The 20,630-nt window shown below is 33.3% G+C and overlaps 2 protein-coding genes across 8 annotated transcripts in view; one reads left to right on the top strand and one right to left on the bottom strand.

Moving 5' to 3' along the window:
- The window catches only part of didum (dilute class unconventional myosin), a 148,002-nt gene extending 144,016 nt beyond the window's left edge, over positions 1–3,986 (bottom strand). For 3 of the 5 annotated variants that reach the window (XM_085812000.1, XM_085811999.1, XM_085812001.1), the window contains exon 1: positions 3,470–3,985. In XM_085812000.1, coding sequence (XP_085668126.1) covers positions 3,470–3,496 — 27 coding nt within the window. In that variant the 5' untranslated portion in view covers positions 3,497–3,985. Of the gene's footprint in view, positions 1–2,918; positions 3,250–3,469 lie in introns of those variants that run through there. The other 2 variants (XM_085811997.1, XM_085811998.1) reach the window with 2 other exon arrangements.
- Positions 3,987–4,189: 203 nt separating this feature from the next.
- The window catches only part of LOC118192658 (MICOS complex subunit MIC13-like), a 60,237-nt gene continuing 43,796 nt past the window's right edge, over positions 4,190–20,630 (top strand). The window contains exons 1-3 of one of the 3 annotated variants that reach the window (XM_085812002.1): positions 4,190–4,347; positions 4,601–4,745; positions 16,092–16,140. In XM_085812002.1, the coding sequence (XP_085668128.1) occupies positions 4,334–4,347; positions 4,601–4,745; positions 16,092–16,140 (208 nt within the window). In that variant the 5' untranslated portion in view covers positions 4,190–4,333. Of the gene's footprint in view, positions 4,363–4,600; positions 4,746–16,091; positions 16,141–20,630 lie in introns of all 3 variants that reach the window. The other 2 variants (XM_035363661.2, XM_035363662.2) reach the window with 2 other exon arrangements.

The raw sequence follows: 20,630 nt of genomic DNA, 5'->3' as shown, positions 1-20,630 counted from the left end.
AAAGCAAATATCCACTTACCCTACTTAGAAGTTCCTTCGTCTTTAGTCTGTGGCATACAAATTTCCTTAATAGCATCCAAAAACTTCCTAAAATTATCTGAACTCGAATTCGTATATCGGCATCGCCACATATGAATCTTTGGTACAACTCTAATATACGCCCTAATTTCACCAAATGTAGCGATATGTGTTCTGCGCTGGTTTTTGGCACGATTGCGTGTTCTATGGCAACCCTGTTGACGTTGAAAAATCTTTCGCTGGAGCTCGTTGGTTCGCCTCTGTGTCTGAGAAGATGGGAGGGAAAGATAAAATGGTAGTTGTTGAATTGAAGTTCGGCAAAAGGAAATATGATTGTAGCTATCCTGTTGAAGGGTAGTGGGTATTTGGAATTGTGGAAAGAGGGTCTGGGAGATTATTTTTAATGGCAGTGCATGATAGAAGTAGGGATTTGTGATTTTATTTATTTGTGAACCATAGTATAAATTTTCTGGATAGTGTGTCTGGCTGTCATGTAAATACAATAGTGATTACGTGGCGGCATGTTAAAGGCAGTATGAAATTTATATTTCTGCTATTCGAAAACGCATTAATTCATGGTAAGTGCATTTTATTTTATCCTTGTTCTTATTTTGTAGACTGTTATGTTCATTGGTTCTTTAGTATGAATTTCTGTCGTTATTGTTGTTTTTTTAAATTGTTTGAAATTTATTTTAGTTTATTTTGTTGTTTAGTGTCTAGACTGTACAATCCGTAGATGTTTTTTAAAGTTGAAACAGAACGCTGTGTACATGGTATTATTTGAAATTTATTGTTGTTATGTTATTTTATTAAAGCGAGGAATGCGTAGATCGTAGATTCCTTCCTCGCCTAAATTGTGCAATTCGTAGAATTTTTTTTAAGTTTAAACAGGATGCTGTGTACGTGGTATTCTATGAAATTTATTGTTGTTATGTTAATTTATTAAAGCGAAGTCTGCGTAGTTTGTAGATTCGTTCGTTGCCTACATTGTGCAATTTAGTTTTTTTTTTTTTTAAGTTAAAACATGTCACTGTGTACATGGATTCTTGTCAAATATTTTTGGTTAGAAACTTTACGTTTTTTCTATCTAAATTTTTTGTTTTTGTTTCGGATTTTTAGCTAAATTGTGTGTTCAAAACGTAGTTTTTGTATGTGTGAAAACAGCGTTTTTGGAGACATTTTAAGCTAAAAGTTCAAAATGTAGACAAAAAATTTAGATAGTAATATGGCAGCGTGAAGTTTCTCGCCAAAAATATTTGGCGACTTGAGGGCGCATATCAGAGTAGTTCCGAATCTTTTTTCCTACAAACACATTCAAATCTATCTAAACGGTTTTTATGTTCGACTAGATGCATATCCTTCCTACATACAGAACACTTATAAGGGCTACTAAGTAAACCTTCATTTACACAGCAGTCAATTAACACCCCTTTTGTTCCAAATCGTACAAAAACTTCAAATTAATTTTACTACATTCAGCCATGCTACTGTCTAAACAATAAAACCAACACACACCACTAAAGCGCTTACAAAACATCCCATGATTCAAAATTTCCCAGAATCATGCACTCGATTACATCACAATAGGGTTTCCATAACATTCAACTACTCAGGCTACCATAAATGAAACAACTTGGCAATAAATGAAACAACAACTTCGCCATAATACAAGTGGTACCTTAAAGTCTACTTAAAGTCTACAATTCTGACTGTGCTATTAACAAGAATATTCAGTTAAAGCAAAAACAAATTTGCATAATTTATAAAGTCTCATTTTAAACTGAAAAAAACTACTCTCAGTGGCACAACAACCCTAGTGGGCAAAGGCCAGCAGTGCCCCGAAATCTGCTTTCTTGACCGTGGGCTATGGGGTGCGTAAGCATATGTCCTGAACAAGTGGTCAGCTTGTCACAGGATCCCCAGTGTTTAGTCCCCAAGCGAACTTTGTACTCATTTTATCGACCCAAGGGATGGAAATCAAGGGATGAAAGGCTGAGTCGACCTCACCCAGATCAGGAAACGTACCCCGAACTTGTGGCGCTGCTGCACGATGTGCTAGCCACTGCGCCACCAGGCCCTTAAGTCTCATTTTAAGCATAATTAATATTTTTTCATTACATGTTACTAGATATGCTAGCTGTCAAATAACTTCCTAAATATATTCATAAATTATTTTCCTTCCAGAGATTTTTGATGCTCAATATTTCTACAGATGTGAAAAATTACTTTTACAAGTATTTTACACCACACAGATTTCTAAACCTTATTTTATACAATAATTTTGATTATATAGTATTACTTGATCTACAAAAGTAAATTCAATATTTCTTTTTGTTTAATCTCAATATATGCAAGGATTTACAGCACAGGAAAACATTTCTCTAAGATTCTTACAGCCAAGATTTGAAATGCAAATTATTTAATTTGAATACAATATTTAAATACCTAATAATTAAATACACTGAATAAGATCTCGTATGTCATGCATTAATAAATATTTATCATTAAATCCAGAAAATAATTTGTAATTTAAAAAAGTTTGAAATAATAAAACATTAGAATAGTATTTTATGACAATTAAATAAATATGAATATAACTTAAACATGAATAATTATTATGGACTTCAAAGAAAATTTAAACTATTGCTATTAACAAACTGCACTCACAGCCTTAAATATGCTGATTGATATATTTTAATATGTTATGCAAAATTAAAAGCACTGAAAATACCATATTAGTTTATTTCAAATACCAAATCAAACACAAAGAAATTCAAGCACTATATCCCCTCACAATAAAAATAAGATAGTTAACATTATCTTTTGTGAATCCCATAGTTATGAAATACAAGTTGAATTACATTAACATCTAATCAGCGATAACATAGCAAAATACCAACCACATCCATCAGCAATAGGGATGTCTCTCAGCACACTATCAGAAAGGAAATTCTACTCCGTACAATGCTCAAAGTTTTTTATCCGATGAGCTGCTTCAATTCTTTACAAATATTAAACGAAATAATTAATGAAAAACATCACTGACAGAATCTACGAGTTTCATCGGAGCAAAACACAAGTTATCCAAGTTATGTAATCATTTTGAACAGAGTATAAACATCAAAGAATACCGGATTAGTCATTATTTAAATGTAACTTAACCATCAAGTTCGACCATTAAACATGATTCTTATCCGTCAAGTTCGACAATTAAACATGATTTTCAATTTTAAGTTACTTATTAAATAATAATTCAGAGGAATTAAACGCTAGTTTAATCGACATACGATTCCAAATATAAGATTCATCACGTGAAAAAAAGTCACATGTTCGGCACACAAAAAAAAAAAAAATGTAAACACCAAGCTGAAAAAGCTCAGAAGTATTCGATACATTTAAAGCAAATCGTGATTAGCATACAAATCGGAAGAAACTAATCGAAGTAACTTACCTTGGAATAAAGCTCGGAAGTTGACATCAGGAATTAATGTCAGATGATTAAAGCAGTACTTTCATACTGAGCGCCTTGCACATTTCTGCTTGCATGTAAATAGATAACATATAGCTCAGATTTCAGATCAGTAATATAATACAGTTGTTACTGATTTAAAAACATACTGCTGAGTATCAGAGATTTTAACAACACATACAGACAACAGTAACTCCTATTCAGATATACATTTCAATTGTTTGTGTGGGCCGATGGACTAGTTTTTTGAAAGCGTGCCCAAGACTTCAACAAACCGGTTGAAAACCTATTCTTTTACGGTACTATTAAGGACAATGAATTCATTTACAATTGACTCTACATTTCACAACATAGCCGGACTCACTCACGATGTTGAGTCGGCTGCAATGTGAAACCCTTTTCAGTGATTTGCATATCACTCATTTTTCAAATACTGCCACTTAACAGAAATAACAGAAATATATTATTTTTTAGAAAAATGGATAATATGCGATAAAACTCAGTCAAAAGTATTATTCTGTCACTGCAATTTTAAAACTAACACGGTTAATTTATGTAAAATTAATTAAATATATTGAGGAAACTTATGTTTTTTGTTAAACTCTTTAGTTAGTTAAAATATAAAAAAATGTGTTGTTTCGTATTACTCTGTGAACACATTTCTTCTACTTAATCATTTGCATTTATTTTTGAAATCCTCAAAATAAATTGTAAGTCTTAGATTATCCGGAAAAAGGGAATAAAAACTGAAGCCGTGAACTGGGAAATTAACACTACAACTGCCGTAGGAAGGTCGATAGGGAGATATTGTAAATATTTATAAAAGTAAATACTATATATTCCGTGATGAGAATTATATCGTAAGTTACTCGGAGGTATATTTTCTTCATTCGATTTAATAGTTTTGTGCTTTTATACACCGGAAAATTTTCCTTTTATTTCGCATATGCTTTTTATATTTTCTGCACCGGCTTTATGTATTTTTAGTTCTTATTAAAGTTGAAGTATAAATTTTCAGTTCTTATGCAGTGAAAGTTGATGTATTATAAATTTTCGGTAGTTATTATAAATGTTTTATATATATATATATATATATATATATATATTTTGCAGGCCTTTGCTGAAATTAGGCTTGGGTGGTGGTACAATTTATTTGGCAATGAATCAAGGTTTGTTTAGTGATGATCAAAAGCAATCTATAGAAGCTTCAAAAAAATACGCCAAATCAGTGCCTGCTTTTGATCCATATTTAGAAAAGGTATGGAATTCGAGTGAATCATTTTTATTGTTTCATAATAATGTTTGGATTTATTTTAATGTTATTTGTTTTGTAACTAACTGGACTGAAACTTTTGATATGACATGTCTCTAAAATGTTCTGAAATTCATTATACATTTTAAATTTTGTTATACTAAATATCTGAAAACTATCGAAAATTCTGTTATAACTATTTCTCGGCTCATTATATTTGTGAAGATTTTACTTTTCACCCATTGATGAATGGTAAAAAATTTTCAGAAAATAATGAGCTATAAAACGACTGTACACTATTCATATTAATAGTTCTTATTGCAAAACGTTTCACAAACTTTTTTTAAGTGAGGTCCACTTTTATAATTAAAATGTTCTGCGGATATTATCATTACTCGCACAAATCTCGCCAAGCAGACTTTGTTGGCGACAACATACAGTATACACATAAAAAATGTTAACAAATGTTAGTTCTACGAATTTTTTATTTTGAAGGCATAAACCTTTTAATATGGTTTAAAATTTTGTAAAAAGATATTAATTTAAGAATTTACTATGCTATCATGGTTCAACATCCTGATTCGCTGGTTCGTATCTCGACCCCAAGTGATCTCATCTCACGTAAACAACGCTAAAAAAATATAATTCTCTCGGTAATTATCTACATATCACAGAGTAATATCAAGTTAAATTTTAATTTGGAATATAAGTTTAAATGTAAGAATTATTTGAATTCGTACAAATAGCTTACTCAGAAATTATGTACAACCGCAGTGCTTTACTTTGCTAGTGCATTCTCATTAGAATTAATGAATTTAACTCTTGACTTTGCCTTTTCTATATATTCGCCTTCGGGTGAGCCGTGTGATTGACTTAGTTACCGCAAATGGCCTTAGGACATAAAATTGAACTATCTGGTAAAAATTCTATGTAATTGTATGCCAGTATTGAGAAAAACAATCAATCTGGTAAGAAATGGCTGTGACTTGTTTTGAAAATGAGGTGTAAAGGGTTACCAGCGAAGATATTCCGTTTGGCATCCGTTGTACCATTATTGGCAACTTTATCGTTTGTGCGGGCAAAATGGAAAAATACCCATTACTCTTGTCACCTTTGCAAGCAGTTTCTTTAGCATGTATTATTGCCAGAATACTTTTTTTAAAAAAAAATACAGTAAATTAAAATTCATTTAATTTTGGATTGGGGTAAAATCTTAGTACCCAGTATAGCCTTGATGTGATTTTGAAAATTGTCGCCAACACCAAAATGACTCGTTTACTGCCGATCATCATGTCACCAAATCACGTATTGACAGGTTTTGTGCCAAATTACAATAATCCAATCCAATCCAATCCAATCCAAATCCTGTATGTATCGTATACAGTCAAAAGTCGTTAATCCGGACTCGTCGGGACTTCGGCGATTCCGGATTATAGATCATCAGTTTAAATCTGGTAAGATGGCATGCAGAAATTCTAAAATTAAAAATATGAAACCGTAATTTATGAAATAAAGAACAATTATGATCTAAAGGGTATCAAAATTTGCAAAAAGAAAAAGCTTAATATTTATTTGTTTACTTTATTAAACATTTCTTTCAATGCAAGTTGTTTAAGTTTTGCTTCATTTCATGTGATAATACTTTCTCTTTAATTCTATTAAACAGACATAATTTCTTGTTCAGTTACAAAGTTCTGCTGATCAAGTCCTATAATTGCTGTGTCGAGAACACCGACTAATTTGTCAATCGAAATTTTTTCGTTTTCAATAACCTCTGTTACTTTTCTTCGCTATCGGAAGCGAATTATAATGACGAGGAACTTGTTTTAAATCATATCAAAGACGGAGCATATCGAGATGAAATACTACATTTGGTAAGGAATTATAAGCCAAATAAAATAAAAACATCTGCGCTGAAGATAAGGATAGTGCTGACAGATCAACTTCCAATTCATTACACGCCTGTCGCGGCGTTCCCCCCGCTGAGCAGTGTGAAATTGATAAACAGATTTCGGATTTCAAAACATACTTTCGCTTTAGATCCTTTACGTATTAACAAATATATATCGGAAATTCTCTTTGATATAATCGAAAGTTTAAGCTTACTTTTATAAAATTGCTCTTACAATCTGCAAAAAATAATAAGCCGGATCCAATTCGAAAATTAAGGAACAACGCAATCATCAACATTAACTGAAATAGATAATTAGATAATTTTAGCTTATACGTCCATTATACATAAAACACGCATGCGAAAACGTATTCTGCACTTGCGCACACTCATATGCGCAGCCATAAAAGGTCTTACGCGCACGCGTAAACGCCTATGCGCATGTGTCAACGCTGCGCATGCGCAGAAAGTTTTTAGTTTTGAGGTCCGGATTATAGATCATTCCGAATTATGGGTGTCCGAATTAACGACTTTTGACTGTACTAGGATTATACCTAGATTGTTATTAAGTAATTAAGTTAATAGAAGAAATATTGGTACTTACATATAAGTGCAACCACCTTGACATAGTTTGGAAGTATTTTCCGTAAAAAAAAAAAAAAAAGAATGATGATGTATGATTTTAAAAAACAATTATTATATACTATATTAAAAGTTACCTAAAAATTGCATAATATACATACTTACATGCAAACTTTTGTTTTGGTTGAAATTTCATAGCGATCATTTAAAAAAAGTTTCAAAGCACTTGTTCTCTGTTGCAGCAAAGAAAAAAGTACTATTTTCTTGCATACTGTGTTACTGCAAATTGTACCTCGATTTCTGTCGCTGCCAGGCAGATCTCACAACAGCATGTTTTAAAATAGAGTTCAAGACAAACTATATCATTAATTTTCAATAAAATCCATGAATATAACAAAAAGAACGCATGCTAAAATGACAACATTGATTGCTAAAACTGAAGAGTTATTATATGCCTGATTGCCTGAAGAACTGTTATGTGCATGAATGCCAGAGTTTGGCATATTCTGAAAATTTTGCGGCTCCTACCGAGGTGATTGTGCTAATATGTAATTACTAAAAAATTATATTTATTTAGAATAATTCAAGACTTTATATTCTTAGATTGTGGATAATTTTTATCTTATTATTGAAAATTAAATAAATATTGGTTCTCACAAATGAGATGTTGAGCCTGCCGATTCTTCAATAGCTGTCTTATGTTTGGATGTGTGCTGGTAAGAAGCACCAAAGTCATACTGCTTTAAATCTTTCTTTGTTTCTTAGACTAGACTGGGAACTGTTTAGGAAGAGTAACCAGTAATAAATTTCATAAAATATCAGTCTTTGTAGAAAACATAATAAATGATTGCCATGTGTAATTTCCAAGCTCGTATTATCAGCTATGTGGTACATGAGGTTAATTTATTTATCTTTTTTAGAAATCTAGAAGAGCCATAAGGACAGGTTTCGAGGACCACAGGTCGAAAAACACTATTGTAGTATATTTAATATTTAATGGAATTAATTTGCATCTATAAAGAAAATGCATAATATGCACTAAAGCAGTTTTATTGTTATGAAAGTAATTTCGTGAATAAAATTTTAATCAGTGTTTTTGTTTGGAAGTCATAAACTTGATGTTTTTTATATTTCACTTTTATGTTTCTGAAATTTTCTCTTAAAACACTGGTTATTTAATGATTAGAAGAGATAGTGCTGGATTAAGTCTAGCAAGCCTAAGATAAAATTTAAATTGGTAAGTCATTTATATAAATTGTTTCAAGTTAGGATGACAGCGATTTTAATCATATGATCAAATTATGATTAAAATCCATAATTTAAATCCGTGGATTTTTTTTAATTGATTAAAATCACATACTATTCCATTTTTTAATGATGTTTCCAAATTAATGTTTTGGAAGAGATTAGAATAACTAAGTGCAAAAAATACTTGTTCAAAGGAGTAAATTTTTTTAAAATATTTTACATTACAGTAACCTCCCACTTACACAAACTCACTTAAGGTGAACACTCAGTTAACATGAGCAAATTTTGGTCCTGGCAGCGATGTATATGATCTTATAGGAAGTTTAATGCGAATTTTGGTTAGCATAAATTATGAACTGTTTTTTAGTCTGTTGCTTCATTATATTTTATCATTTAACAGAAACTTTTAAAATTTTTTATATTTTATTCCTGTTGTTTCTCTGTTTGGACTGTATTCAGAAATGTTCTAGCCCATTTAATTGAAAACCTCACATAATACACTATATTCTTTGAAGCATAGCCACTGTGAATAATATTGTTCAACAATCTTGATCATCACATCAACAATGAGCTTCAATCAACAAATGTAATTCTGTGTTCAGATGTGCTTTTTTATTCTTTAAAATTCAGCTAGTACAGCTAATGTTAAATCTTGGATAATTCTGTATTAATCAGGTAAAATTACTTACCTGTCTTCTTCCAATATAATGGGTTGAATTAGTATCTTCTCTTCCTGAAAGTCAGTATGATGCAGCATACTAAATGAATAATACCAGTTAAAATTCAAATAAATAGCATTTACAATCAAATATTTACATTAAATTTACTGGACTGTAGTTTAGTTACATACAAATTTTCAGCACACACCCATATTCTTAATTCTCTGAAAGTTCTAGCAGCACTGTTTGACAGAGCTTGTAGACCGTAGTCTAGTAGCTAACATTAAATTGTAAGCAGTAAGAGACTAATTCATGGCCAAGAGGAAGAAGACAGGCATAGATCTGCAAACAAAATTCAAAGTCCTAGAGAAAGTAGACCATGGTGTATTTAAGAAAAGTACAATTCCTGAAAAGTATGGAACTGCCAAATCTACCTTATCCACTATACTTAAAAGTGAAAATTTTTTAATGCTGATGCATTGGGTTCTGGGAACAAATCTAAGCGATTTTGCAGTGGTAAGTATGAAGATATTAAAACTATTTCTAGAATTGTTCAATCATATGTGCACTTTCAGTGTACCTTTAAGTAGATCTATAATTTAGTCCAAATCAAATGAGATTGCAAAAAATATAGACATTCAAGATTTCATTTGTTCCACTGTTTGGCAGTACCATTTCCAAACTAGACTCTTAGTTTCATCATTAGTGATTTGTGGTGAAGCAAATAAAGTTAATGAAGAAGGAGCAAACAACTGACTGAATGACTAAACATTGAATTTGACAAAGTTACAAAAAATTATGCCTTGTGTGATGTCTACATTATGGAATGAAACTGGACTTTTTTACAACCTTTTCTGAAGTCATATTCTCGGAATAAAAAGGGACATGTGCCGTGGTGAAGCATGTAGTAAGTACACTGTTGTCCATGTGTGTAATGCAGACGGCAATGATAAATCTACCTTTGGTGATTGGTAAGTCTGAGAAACCACATTGTTTTTGAAATATAAATAGTACTTCACCTTGCATCTACTCTCACCATAAGAAAGCTTGGATCAACAACTCATGATTTCGTAACTGGCTTCTTCATCTAAATAGTTGAACAATTGCTCAGAATAGGCATGTTTTTATGACACTGGGCAAGTGTACAGCCTAAATATACATAATCTGAACTTAACCAGTGTAAAGATTCACTTTATCCCCCTCCTTTCAAATATAAATTGTTTTCAGCTTTTGGATGAAAGTATTATTGCAGTTATGAAGAGATCTTATTGCAAGTGACTTGTGAAAGCTTGCAATTCACGATGCTGAAAAGGAGATGGAAGTGCCAACTTGCCATGTGCTTGATTCAGTAAAAGCTATCACCGTACTCTGGAAATCCATGTCATCCGAACACATACAGAACTTTTTTAGCAGAACCTGGAGACAAAAAGAACATGAACGATTTCATCGACATTTAAAATCTTCTCTCAAGGCTCACGAGACCAATAACTGGACTGAAACACTACCAGTTGTTATGCTTGGTATTCGGACAGCCGTAAAGGAAGATCTACAGTCATCTTGTGCTGAACTGGTGTACGGCACAACTCTCAAGCTGCCTAGTGATATGATAACGTCATCTAAAATATCTCTGTATGACACACAATTTATCACGAATCTTCGGCATAGAATGCAACAATTGAATCCAATAGCAACATCTGCACATTGCCAAGAAAAATGTTACGTAAGTGCTACCTTAAAGTCGTGTACGCATGTATTCTTACGTGTCGATCGAGTAAAGCCACCTCTGTGCCAACCATATACAGGTCCGCATAAAGTCCTTTCTAGAACGGACAAAACTTTCACAATAGATGTTAACGGTCTGAAATCTACTGTGTCTATAGACCGTGTGAAACCAGCCTATTTGCTTTCGGACTCTAATTTGCCTGAACTGAAAACAAATAAAGACTTAAAGACAGTTCAGCAGAATAAATCTGCAAACGAACTCTCTAAGACACAAACTGTCACCAGATCGGGAAGACATGTTCACTTCCCTAAGAAACTTGCTTCTTACATAACGATTTAAAACATTTTTTTTAAATTCATATCTTAACATATTTCTTGTTATTTCATGTTTATTATATGTGTCAATACCTTGTTATATATTGAATTGCATTTTGATCTTTTCTAATTTTATATTCTAATTTTGTAATCATGTAAAAAATACCCGACAGTACGGATACTCTGAGATAATTTCATAACCTATGTCGTTCCTTTGAATAGCCATTAAAGGAACTGGGGGGAAACTCTGTGGTGATGGTGATAAGGAGCGCACCTTGCGCCCTCCAATAAGTGTGGCAACCTTAGAGGAGAGTTTTCTTACAAGTAGCGAGCAGAGCGAAACAGGCAGGCTGTCGGGCAGTGTTTGCGAAGTTCCGAAATAAAGCTTAATTTTTATTGTGCACTATGTCTTGTTAATATTTATATTAATGCAGTAAGAACATAATCTGTGATATGGAATTCAAGGATTGGTGGTAAAAACATATAGGAAATCCCCATAAAAGCTTGGAAGCAGTAACTGCACACATGATTTACTTATCTTTGTGTGGTCCACTGCAGTATGAGTACAAAGTACACTATTTAAAATGCTTTTTCTTTTATGTCTGAAACCATGTGTTATTGTTGTTACGTTATTGTCTGAAACCATGTGTTATTGTTGTTGCTTTCCTTTGTTTTATTATTCTATTTAATTTTCATAACATTTTATTATTAATACAGTCAAAAGTCGTTAATCCGGACTCGTCGGAACTTCGGCGATTCCGGATTATAGATCATCAGTTTAAGTCTGGTAAGATGGCATGAAGAAATTACAAAATTAAAAATATGAAACCATAATTTATGAAATAAAGAACAATTATGATCTAAAGGGTATCAAAATTTACAAAAAGAAAAAGCTTAATATTTATTTGTTTACTTTATTAAACATTTCTTTCAATGTAAGTTGCTTCGTTTCATGTGATAATACTTTCTCTTTAATTCTATTAAACAGACATAATTTCTTGTTTAGTTAACAAAGTTCCGCTGTTCAAGTCCTATAATTGCTATGTTGAGAATACCGACTAATTTGTCAATCAAAATGTTTTCGTTTTCAATAACCTATGGGTCACTTTCTTCACTATCGGAAGCGAATTATAATGACGAGGAACTTGATTTAAATCATATCAAAGACGGAGCACATCGAGATGAAATACTACACTTAGTAAGGAATTATAAGCCAAATAAAATAAAAACATCTGCCCTGAAGATAACGATAGTGCTGACAGATCAACTTCCAATCCGCAGCGTGAAATTGATAAACAGATTTCGGATTTCGAAACATACTTTCGCTTTGTAGATACAAATTACATATTAGTAAATATATATTGGAAATTCTATTTGACATAATCGAAAGTTCAAGCTTACTTTTATGAAATTGCTCTAACAGTCTGCAAAAAATAATAAGCCGGATCCAATTCGAAGATTAAGGAACAACGCAATCTGCAACATTAACTGAATTAAATAATTTTAGCTTAGCTTACACCATCCGTTACACATTAAACGCGCATGCGCACAAACATGTTTGCAGCCGTAAAGGTCTTACGCGCACTCGTAAACACCTGTGCGCATGCGTGAACGTGACGCATGCGCAGAAAGTTTGTAGCTTTTAGGTCCGGATTATGGGTGTCCGAATTAACGACTTTTGACTGTATACTTAATTCTGTTTGCTATTTTATGGAATTCTTATGATATTTTAACTTACTATGTATTATTGTAATTTAATAATATTTTGATCTCTTTTCATTTTATTTCATTTTAATTATTCATTGTTGTTTAATTTATTTTTGCTCACTAATTATGAACTTCGCTAATCTCAGGTGCTTCTAATTTTAGAAATTGAGCTCTATATACTGCTGGGCAATTTTTTTCTTACGTGTTTTCTTTCTTGTTCTTTTTTTCTTCTATGTGTGCAGTATAAGTAAATAATGGGTAGTCATCTTTATGAAATAGGCCTGCTTTTAAAATATTTTTTGAGGTACCTATGAGCAGTCATCAGGACTGTTAGTGACCCATATATTCAAATCTCATTCTCAGTGAAGAAATTCTGATTTCATAATTCAGATCAACATCATAAAATATGTAGAATCGTTAAAAAGATTTTTCCCAACAGAACCATTGTTAATTATTGTAATCTCCAGTTCACATTGTAATTTTCATTTGCACTTTAGCAGCTGAGGAAGATGGTTCTGTAGTTTAACCATTTAAACTAACCCTGCAAAATTTACAATTATTATGCTGATTCTTGTTGTTTGGCTTCTCCAATAATCATTATTCGGCTTGTTATTTTAACCTAAATTATTGTATACTGTTTTGAAGAAAATTCAGGTTTTTGTTAATTTTTAATTTTTAGTTAACTGTTGTAACTTTTATGTTGCATATTTTCTGTAATAATAAATAACAGCTAAGACTATATTATTCATTATTTGAAAAATGCTGTGCTGCTTATACGAAAATATACCTTTCTTGTCACTATATTGTCAAAAATATAATATTTGACATCTAAAGTAAACTTTTCTGAAATTAAATTACCTTATTTTGTGCTTTTTGGCCAATTTTAAATATTTACGTAGTTTCTAAGTGTACACTGGTGTGCAAAAATTAAGGACGAAGTCCAAAAATTAGCATATCAGCTGAACAAAGAGGCAGAGCGTACAGAAAGACCAATCAGGAGATTAAGTAAGGTGATGTACGGTAGCACATGTGCAGATATGTAGGTAGACGTAATGGGAGAGTTTCTGAGTAGTATAAAGCATGTTGTCGGTGTAAGATCAGTATTTCTGGCAAAGAGATTGTATGCCATATAGCAGTTAAAATCACACCGAGTTGCTGCTTCATCGAGAAATGGCAAATAATCAATCTGTTAGACGACATCTAGATGCTTTTACCCGAGGTCGAATCATTGGGAAGTTGGAGGAAGGCCGCAGTGTGACAAGTGTGGCTGCTGAGTTCGGAATTGCTCACAGCATCGTTTCACAACTTTGGAGACAATTTCAAACTACAGGAACAGCTATTCGGTGGTTTAGTAGTGGTCGTCCATGAGGAACCACACCGGTATATTGCCTTACAAGCCAGAAGAAACAGGCGGCAGACAGCGGGAGAAATAGCTAGACACACGCGACTGGACGACCGATATCGCATTTTATCGTGGCTAGAAGACTGCACGGTGGTGGTCTGTTTGCACGACGCCCTGTATGTTGTGTACCTCTAATGCCTGCCCATCGGAGAAGGCATTCTCTGTGGTGCCGGGAACACCGGAATTGGAGAGACAATGAATGGGGACGAGTACTTTTTACAGATGAGAGCAGATTCAGTCTGAGTAACGATTCTCATCGCATACTCGGCTGGAGAGAGCGGGGAAGCCGCAATCATCCCTCGAACATCATTGAAAGGGACAGGTATGGAGGTGGCGGTGTTCTCATTTGGGGAGGCATCATGCTTGGTTGTCGTACAGACCTTCACTCAGGTTCACAGGTGTTCAGTCGACGGGACCCGTTATTGTAACGAGATTCTTCTTCCATATGTGCGTCTTTTTAGAGGCGCTATGGGTCCGCAGTTCCTTTTCATGGACGACAATGCACCATGTCATTGCACAGTAGCTGCCGAACAGCTCTTAGAGAGTGAGGATATTGAACATATGGATTGGCCGGCACGATCTCCGGATCTCAATGCCATTGTGCATGTATGGGATTTTCTAGGCAGACGCTTGGCAGCTCGTACCTTACTACCAGTAACGATTCCTAAGCTTTTTTTTTTTTTTATTTTGATTGGCGCTGCAAGACGAATGGGCAGCAATGCCTCAACAACTCATTGACACCCTCATTCTCAGCATGGGCAGATGCTGTGAAACCTGCCTAGCAGTCAGGGGAGATCATATCCCCTATTAAAGACCGGATGTTTCTTACTGGACACCCATCACAGGGATATTTCGGCCTTCAGTCGCATTGCGCTCCATGCTACTTTTTCAATAAAGCTTCTTTTTATCCCTCTGATTTCTCTTTTAGTAAGTGTTGCTTACATTATTCATGTCCTTACGTATTGGCGATCTTACGGTATTAAATGTGTTGATTTGGAAAGCAAAAGCTTTCCAAATCAACACCAAAGCTTTCCAACTTTTGTACAAAAGTACAAAGTTATATTGAAAAAACAGTCTCGTCCTTAATTTTTGCACACCAGTGTAATTACTAATGACTTGTTTGAAAACTGTTCTGATGTCAAATCAACTTTTTCAATAATCAGGATTTTTTCTGGAGCATAATGCTTAACCGTATTGAGAATGTGCATCCCTGTATATTAAAAAGGGAGGATGCCTCTTGGGTTGGTTTTAAAACTTGACTGAATTTGTGCAAGATGCTTTAGGTCTTATATATTTTAATACTAGCCTCCATCTGGGATATTCTATGGACTCAAAGTACCTAAGAAGCAAGAGAACTTTCTTCTACAATTTTATGTTAAATCAAAATTCATATAAACAACATGGACATGTTGCCAGCTTTGCATTTCAGTTGGGGAAAATCATATTATTAAATTTTTGTTTTGAATTTATACAGTCTTATACTGATTTAATACTGTTTTCCTCTTCTCTTCCTCCTCCTTTCTATTAAGGTGATTTCAAAAGTATCCAATATATAATTTTACACTTCACAAATTACGAATGTATAAAGATTTTGTTCTGTTGTATCTCTGTCTAGAAAACAGTTTGTTCCTGTTCCCTTTCAGCCAGTCCTGTACTGTTTTACTCCAGCATATCATGTAATGCATTAAAAACACTCAAATCATTGCTTGTAGAGGAAAATTTCTGTTTAACCTGTTCTTCTTAGTCTTAAAAGATAACTAAATTTTACTGCATACTTAATGAATTTATTTAATTCTTATGATTACATTTTCTGATATTCATTTCAGATTCCAAAAGTGATGTCTAAAGAAGAACTAATAAATTATTGGAACACAGGTAATTTTTAAATGAATTCTTGAAACACGAGTAATTTTTAAATTAAAGAAAACTTCCAGTATTCATATTCATTCTTGCATTTACCTGTAAAACATTACCCATCTGACTGGAGGGAGGGAAGAATTAGTTTAGAGAATGAAAATTAGATGAAAGTATCAAGCTTTTAATTGTAGGTTGCAAAATTTTTCGTAGCATGAAATATTTTCATTTTTGCATGATTTCAGAGTAAGTTATTTTGTTAAAGGATATGGTAAAAATTGCTACTCTGTTCATAATTAATCAGTTCAGAATCAAAGTACATAAATAGTATCCATTTGTATGTATGTAAACAACTAAAAAATAACTGCATTTAAATATTTTAATTAAATGTACATATGCATATTCATTTTTATTTCTTTTAAATATCTTCAAGGAAAATGAACAAAAGAAATCTCAGGGAAAAATATTTTTTTCAATAAATCATTTTAAGATCCCACATATGAAAACTTTAATGTAATCAATACATTAACTTTTTGATATATGTGTGTTTTGTTTTTAATGAAATTTGGTAATATATTTAGCATACCAAGATGCTAGACTTGGTCTTCATTTATTTACAATATCAATTTAATGCATCAGTTACCAATGATGATCAATAACCAACTTGTCATTTTCATAAGTTAAATGGAGAATTTATCTAAAGTGTTTAAAAATTGACTTGAAATTATTTTCTTCTTAATTCTGCTAATTCAAGTGAAAAGTTACATGGCTCAGGAGCATAACATGAACACGTACCAAACCTAAAGTAGATAACAAAAAATAAACACTCTTGCATGGATGAAATGTTAGTATTCAAGAAGATTTCTGATCCAATCCATCTAAAACATAGTTGACTTAGCAAACATGTCTGCTAGTCTCTCATTGATTTCATTGACAAAAGGCAGTCTTTCAAGGGCTTAGTTCAGGAACTGGAAAATGTGATAGTTTGCTGTGAAAGGTTTGGGCTATGAAAACAGCATGTTTAATAACTTAAGTCAACTACGTCATGTCAAATTTGTGAACGAGAGCTGCAGTTTTTTTAAATTCATTATTTTGTGATAATGCCGAATAGAAGTAACTTTTAAGCAATTATGTTATTTGAATACAATCAGAAACATATCCTCGCTTTGTATGAGTGGATCCTTATCAACTGGTGTCTAAGCAGCTTATTTTATTCATTTCAGTTTGTGCGAGTTTCATATAGATGTAGAAGCTCCATCCTTTGTATACTTTGAATGGGATCTAGCTAGTACTATCAGTCTTTGTATACTTTGAATGGAATCAGTGTAAAGTTGAACTTTCTCATGTCAAGCTTTGATAGATACATGTCTTCTTGTTGATTTTGCTCTTTTTTAGAGCTAGGCATATGCAGTTGTTGAACAAAGTGATATTATATACCTTAAGATCTTGATAAGCCCATGCTCATGTATCTGCTGATAAGCCATGCCACATGTATCTACTGTGACATCATCCTGAATGTGGTCAGTCTTTTAGCTCACTACAGGCATCATGAAAATGTAAAAGTCTAATTTCCATAGCAGTCTTTTATAGACTTTTTTTAAAACATGCTTTTGATTGATAACATCGAGTCCTGATTTTGAAGTCAAAGATGCTATAAACAAGAGATTTATGAGACACACAGCTCAAGCCTCTTCCTCTCTTATAAATCCTATAACATAAAATTCAGGATAACTTTTTTCGAAAAGATATTTTTCGCAGTAAGTTTTAAAAACAGCAAAACATTCAATGGGAAATTTTATTTTTGATCATGTATTTATAATACCCAAATTATATAATGATAAATTTATGAGCTCTCAAAAGTAATGAATTAATATCTTATAATTTCTTATAATGTTATGTAATATTACTGTTGCATCAGGTTCTTCTATTTACAATAAAATTAATGTAAAATTCCTTACCTGCTGCATCTTCAGTGTTCTCGACGCCAGGCTTCTAATAATCACGTTTTCCAGTAAGAGTTTCTATTACAATTAGCAGGCCATCTTGTCTTTTAATTATTTATTGGAATAAAAAGCTAATATACACTATTTACAAGGTAGGTGATAATTATTTTAAAACAGTACATTTTTAGTTCTGAGTCTTTACGCTCCTCAGAGCGGTTCCAATCTCGACTGCTTCTCGGAACTTAATTACAGCAAAAGTAAAGGAAGAGATGCCCGCCACCTAGTGGCAAGAATGTGACATCCTCCCACCTTTTGATTTTACCTCGATAAGATGGGAAAATCAAAACAAAATTTATCAATAATCAAACAAAAATTCAAGTACAACTTTCACAAATATGAAAAGTAACTAATGCTCTAAAATTAATACTTACAAATAAGGATTACACATCTAAACATTTTCTACATTACATTCATACCATATCCAGATAACATGTTCCAATTGACAACTGTTAGGACAATTAAATTTCTAAAATACTGAAAAGAAACAAAAATTAGTATAGCAATTTAAAAATATGTAACAGGTTTTACAGTTTTACGTCCATATCTAGTTTGATAGTTCATATCACTGTAACACTTATCCGCAGAGATTTTTCTGTTCATGGTGAAGTCACTAAACAAGTTAGGTCTATCAAGTTCGAGAGGATAAATACGTTTCACAGGTCTTAGGAGTTCACCCGTTGCAGTTTTCACTTTGACAACACGTACTTCGTTGTCTTTCCCAGGATATAGTTCTACAACACGACCTATTGGCCAATCTATTCTCTTCTTGTTGTTGCTGCCGACAAACACCAAGTCATTTTTGTTGATAGTCCGAGTAGATCGTTTAGATGGTTTTTGCACTAGGATAGCTAAATATTCATCACGAAATCTTTTGCGGAAATGTTCTCTTAAGTTCTGCAAGAACTTGTATCTTTTTGTCAGATTAATGGTATCCAGGTAGTCTAAGTCAGGCACTCCGATGTCGTGCACATCTTGTAGAAACATTGAAGGAGTTAGTGCCGTAAGATCATTTGGATCTTCTGAAAGGTACGTAAGGGGTCTTGAGTTGATTACTGATTCGATATCACAAAGTATAGTCAACATTTCCTCATAAGAGACACAGGACTTGCCGAGAACATTTCTCAACATCTTCTTCACTGTTTGTACCAACCTCTCCCACCAACCGCCCCACCATGAAGCAGTTGGGGGATTAAACTTCCACTGTATTCTCATACTAGTTGAATTACATTCTATTTCTTTCCAATCTATCGATCTTAAAAGATTTTCAGTTCCAACGAAATTAGTGCCATTGTCGCTGTAAATAATACTTGGACGACCTCTTCTGGCAATAAATCTCCTTAATCCCAAGATGAACGCATTTGTTGATAAACTTTCTATCAGTTCAAGATGTATTGCGCGATAGACCGCGCAAGTAAAGAGCAAGATCCATGCCTTTTTTCCTTTTCTTAAATAAAGAGGACTGGCTACATCGACTCCGGTCACTTCAAACACCAGAGCATCTCGAACTCGATCTTCTGGAAGAGGTGCTGAAACAGTCTCTATATTCTTTGCGCTATATCTTCTACAGAGAACACACTTCATAAGAACTTTACGTACTGTTTTTCTTCCTCTCAGGACCCAGAATTTCTGTCGAATATTGGCTAGTACGAACTGCACACCAGCGTGGGATAGTCGCAAATGGTAATCTAAAATTAACCTATGAACTAAGTCATGATTTGAGGGCAATACAATTGGACAGAGAAAATTTTCTTCTTCCTCTCTTTTAGTAATCTTGGTCTTTAACCGAATAAGGCCATCTGAGTCAAAAAAGGTACAAAGGTTGCTAACTTTAAGTTCTTTGCCAAATGCTTCTATTTGTATTATCTTGCATATTTTCTTTTCTACAGTTTCTATTTCCGGGACCGTGAGTTCTCCTGATTGTTTAGAATCTGGTCTTCTGCAGTTTTTGATAAATCTGCATATCCAAGCAGTTATTCTTAACATTTTATGGTAAGATGAATATTTCTCAAAAAAATGTTCTACCCTTTGCGTATTTAGTGCAGAAATGACTGATTTCCTTTTTTCTGAATTCACTATTTCCATGTCCGGTATTTCCCTTTGTCTAGGCCATTCTTCCTGATTTTTCTTCAGCCAGTCGGGGCCCTCCCACCATCTAACTACTAAAAGTTGTTTAGCGGTGCAACCTCTTGATGGGGGTCAGCTGGATTTTTTGTTCCAGCAATATGTTTCCACGTTTTTGGATCCGTCAGTTTCCTAATCTCCCTGACTCTGTTTTCCACAAAGACAGCCCAGACAATCTCTTCCCTTTGAATCCATGTCAAAACTGTTGTAGAATCCGTCCAAAAATGCGTTTCCATATTTTGCCATTGCAAACCATTTAAAACAGAAGAGCATAGTCTGGCACCTATCAATTCCAGACGAGGGATCGTAATAGATTTTACGGGAGCTACCCTAGACTTCGATGCTAACAGATGAACTTCAACTCCAGAATTCGTCACAGTTCTCAAG

Source organism: Stegodyphus dumicola, chromosome 2 (assembly GCF_044657685.1).
Source record: "Stegodyphus dumicola isolate Sdum_Otavi_A_Nest chromosome 2, ASM4465768v1".
In the NCBI taxonomy this organism is placed as follows: Eukaryota; Metazoa; Arthropoda; class Arachnida; order Araneae; family Eresidae; genus Stegodyphus; species Stegodyphus dumicola.
This window is presented reverse-complemented; position numbering and strand designations above follow the sequence as displayed.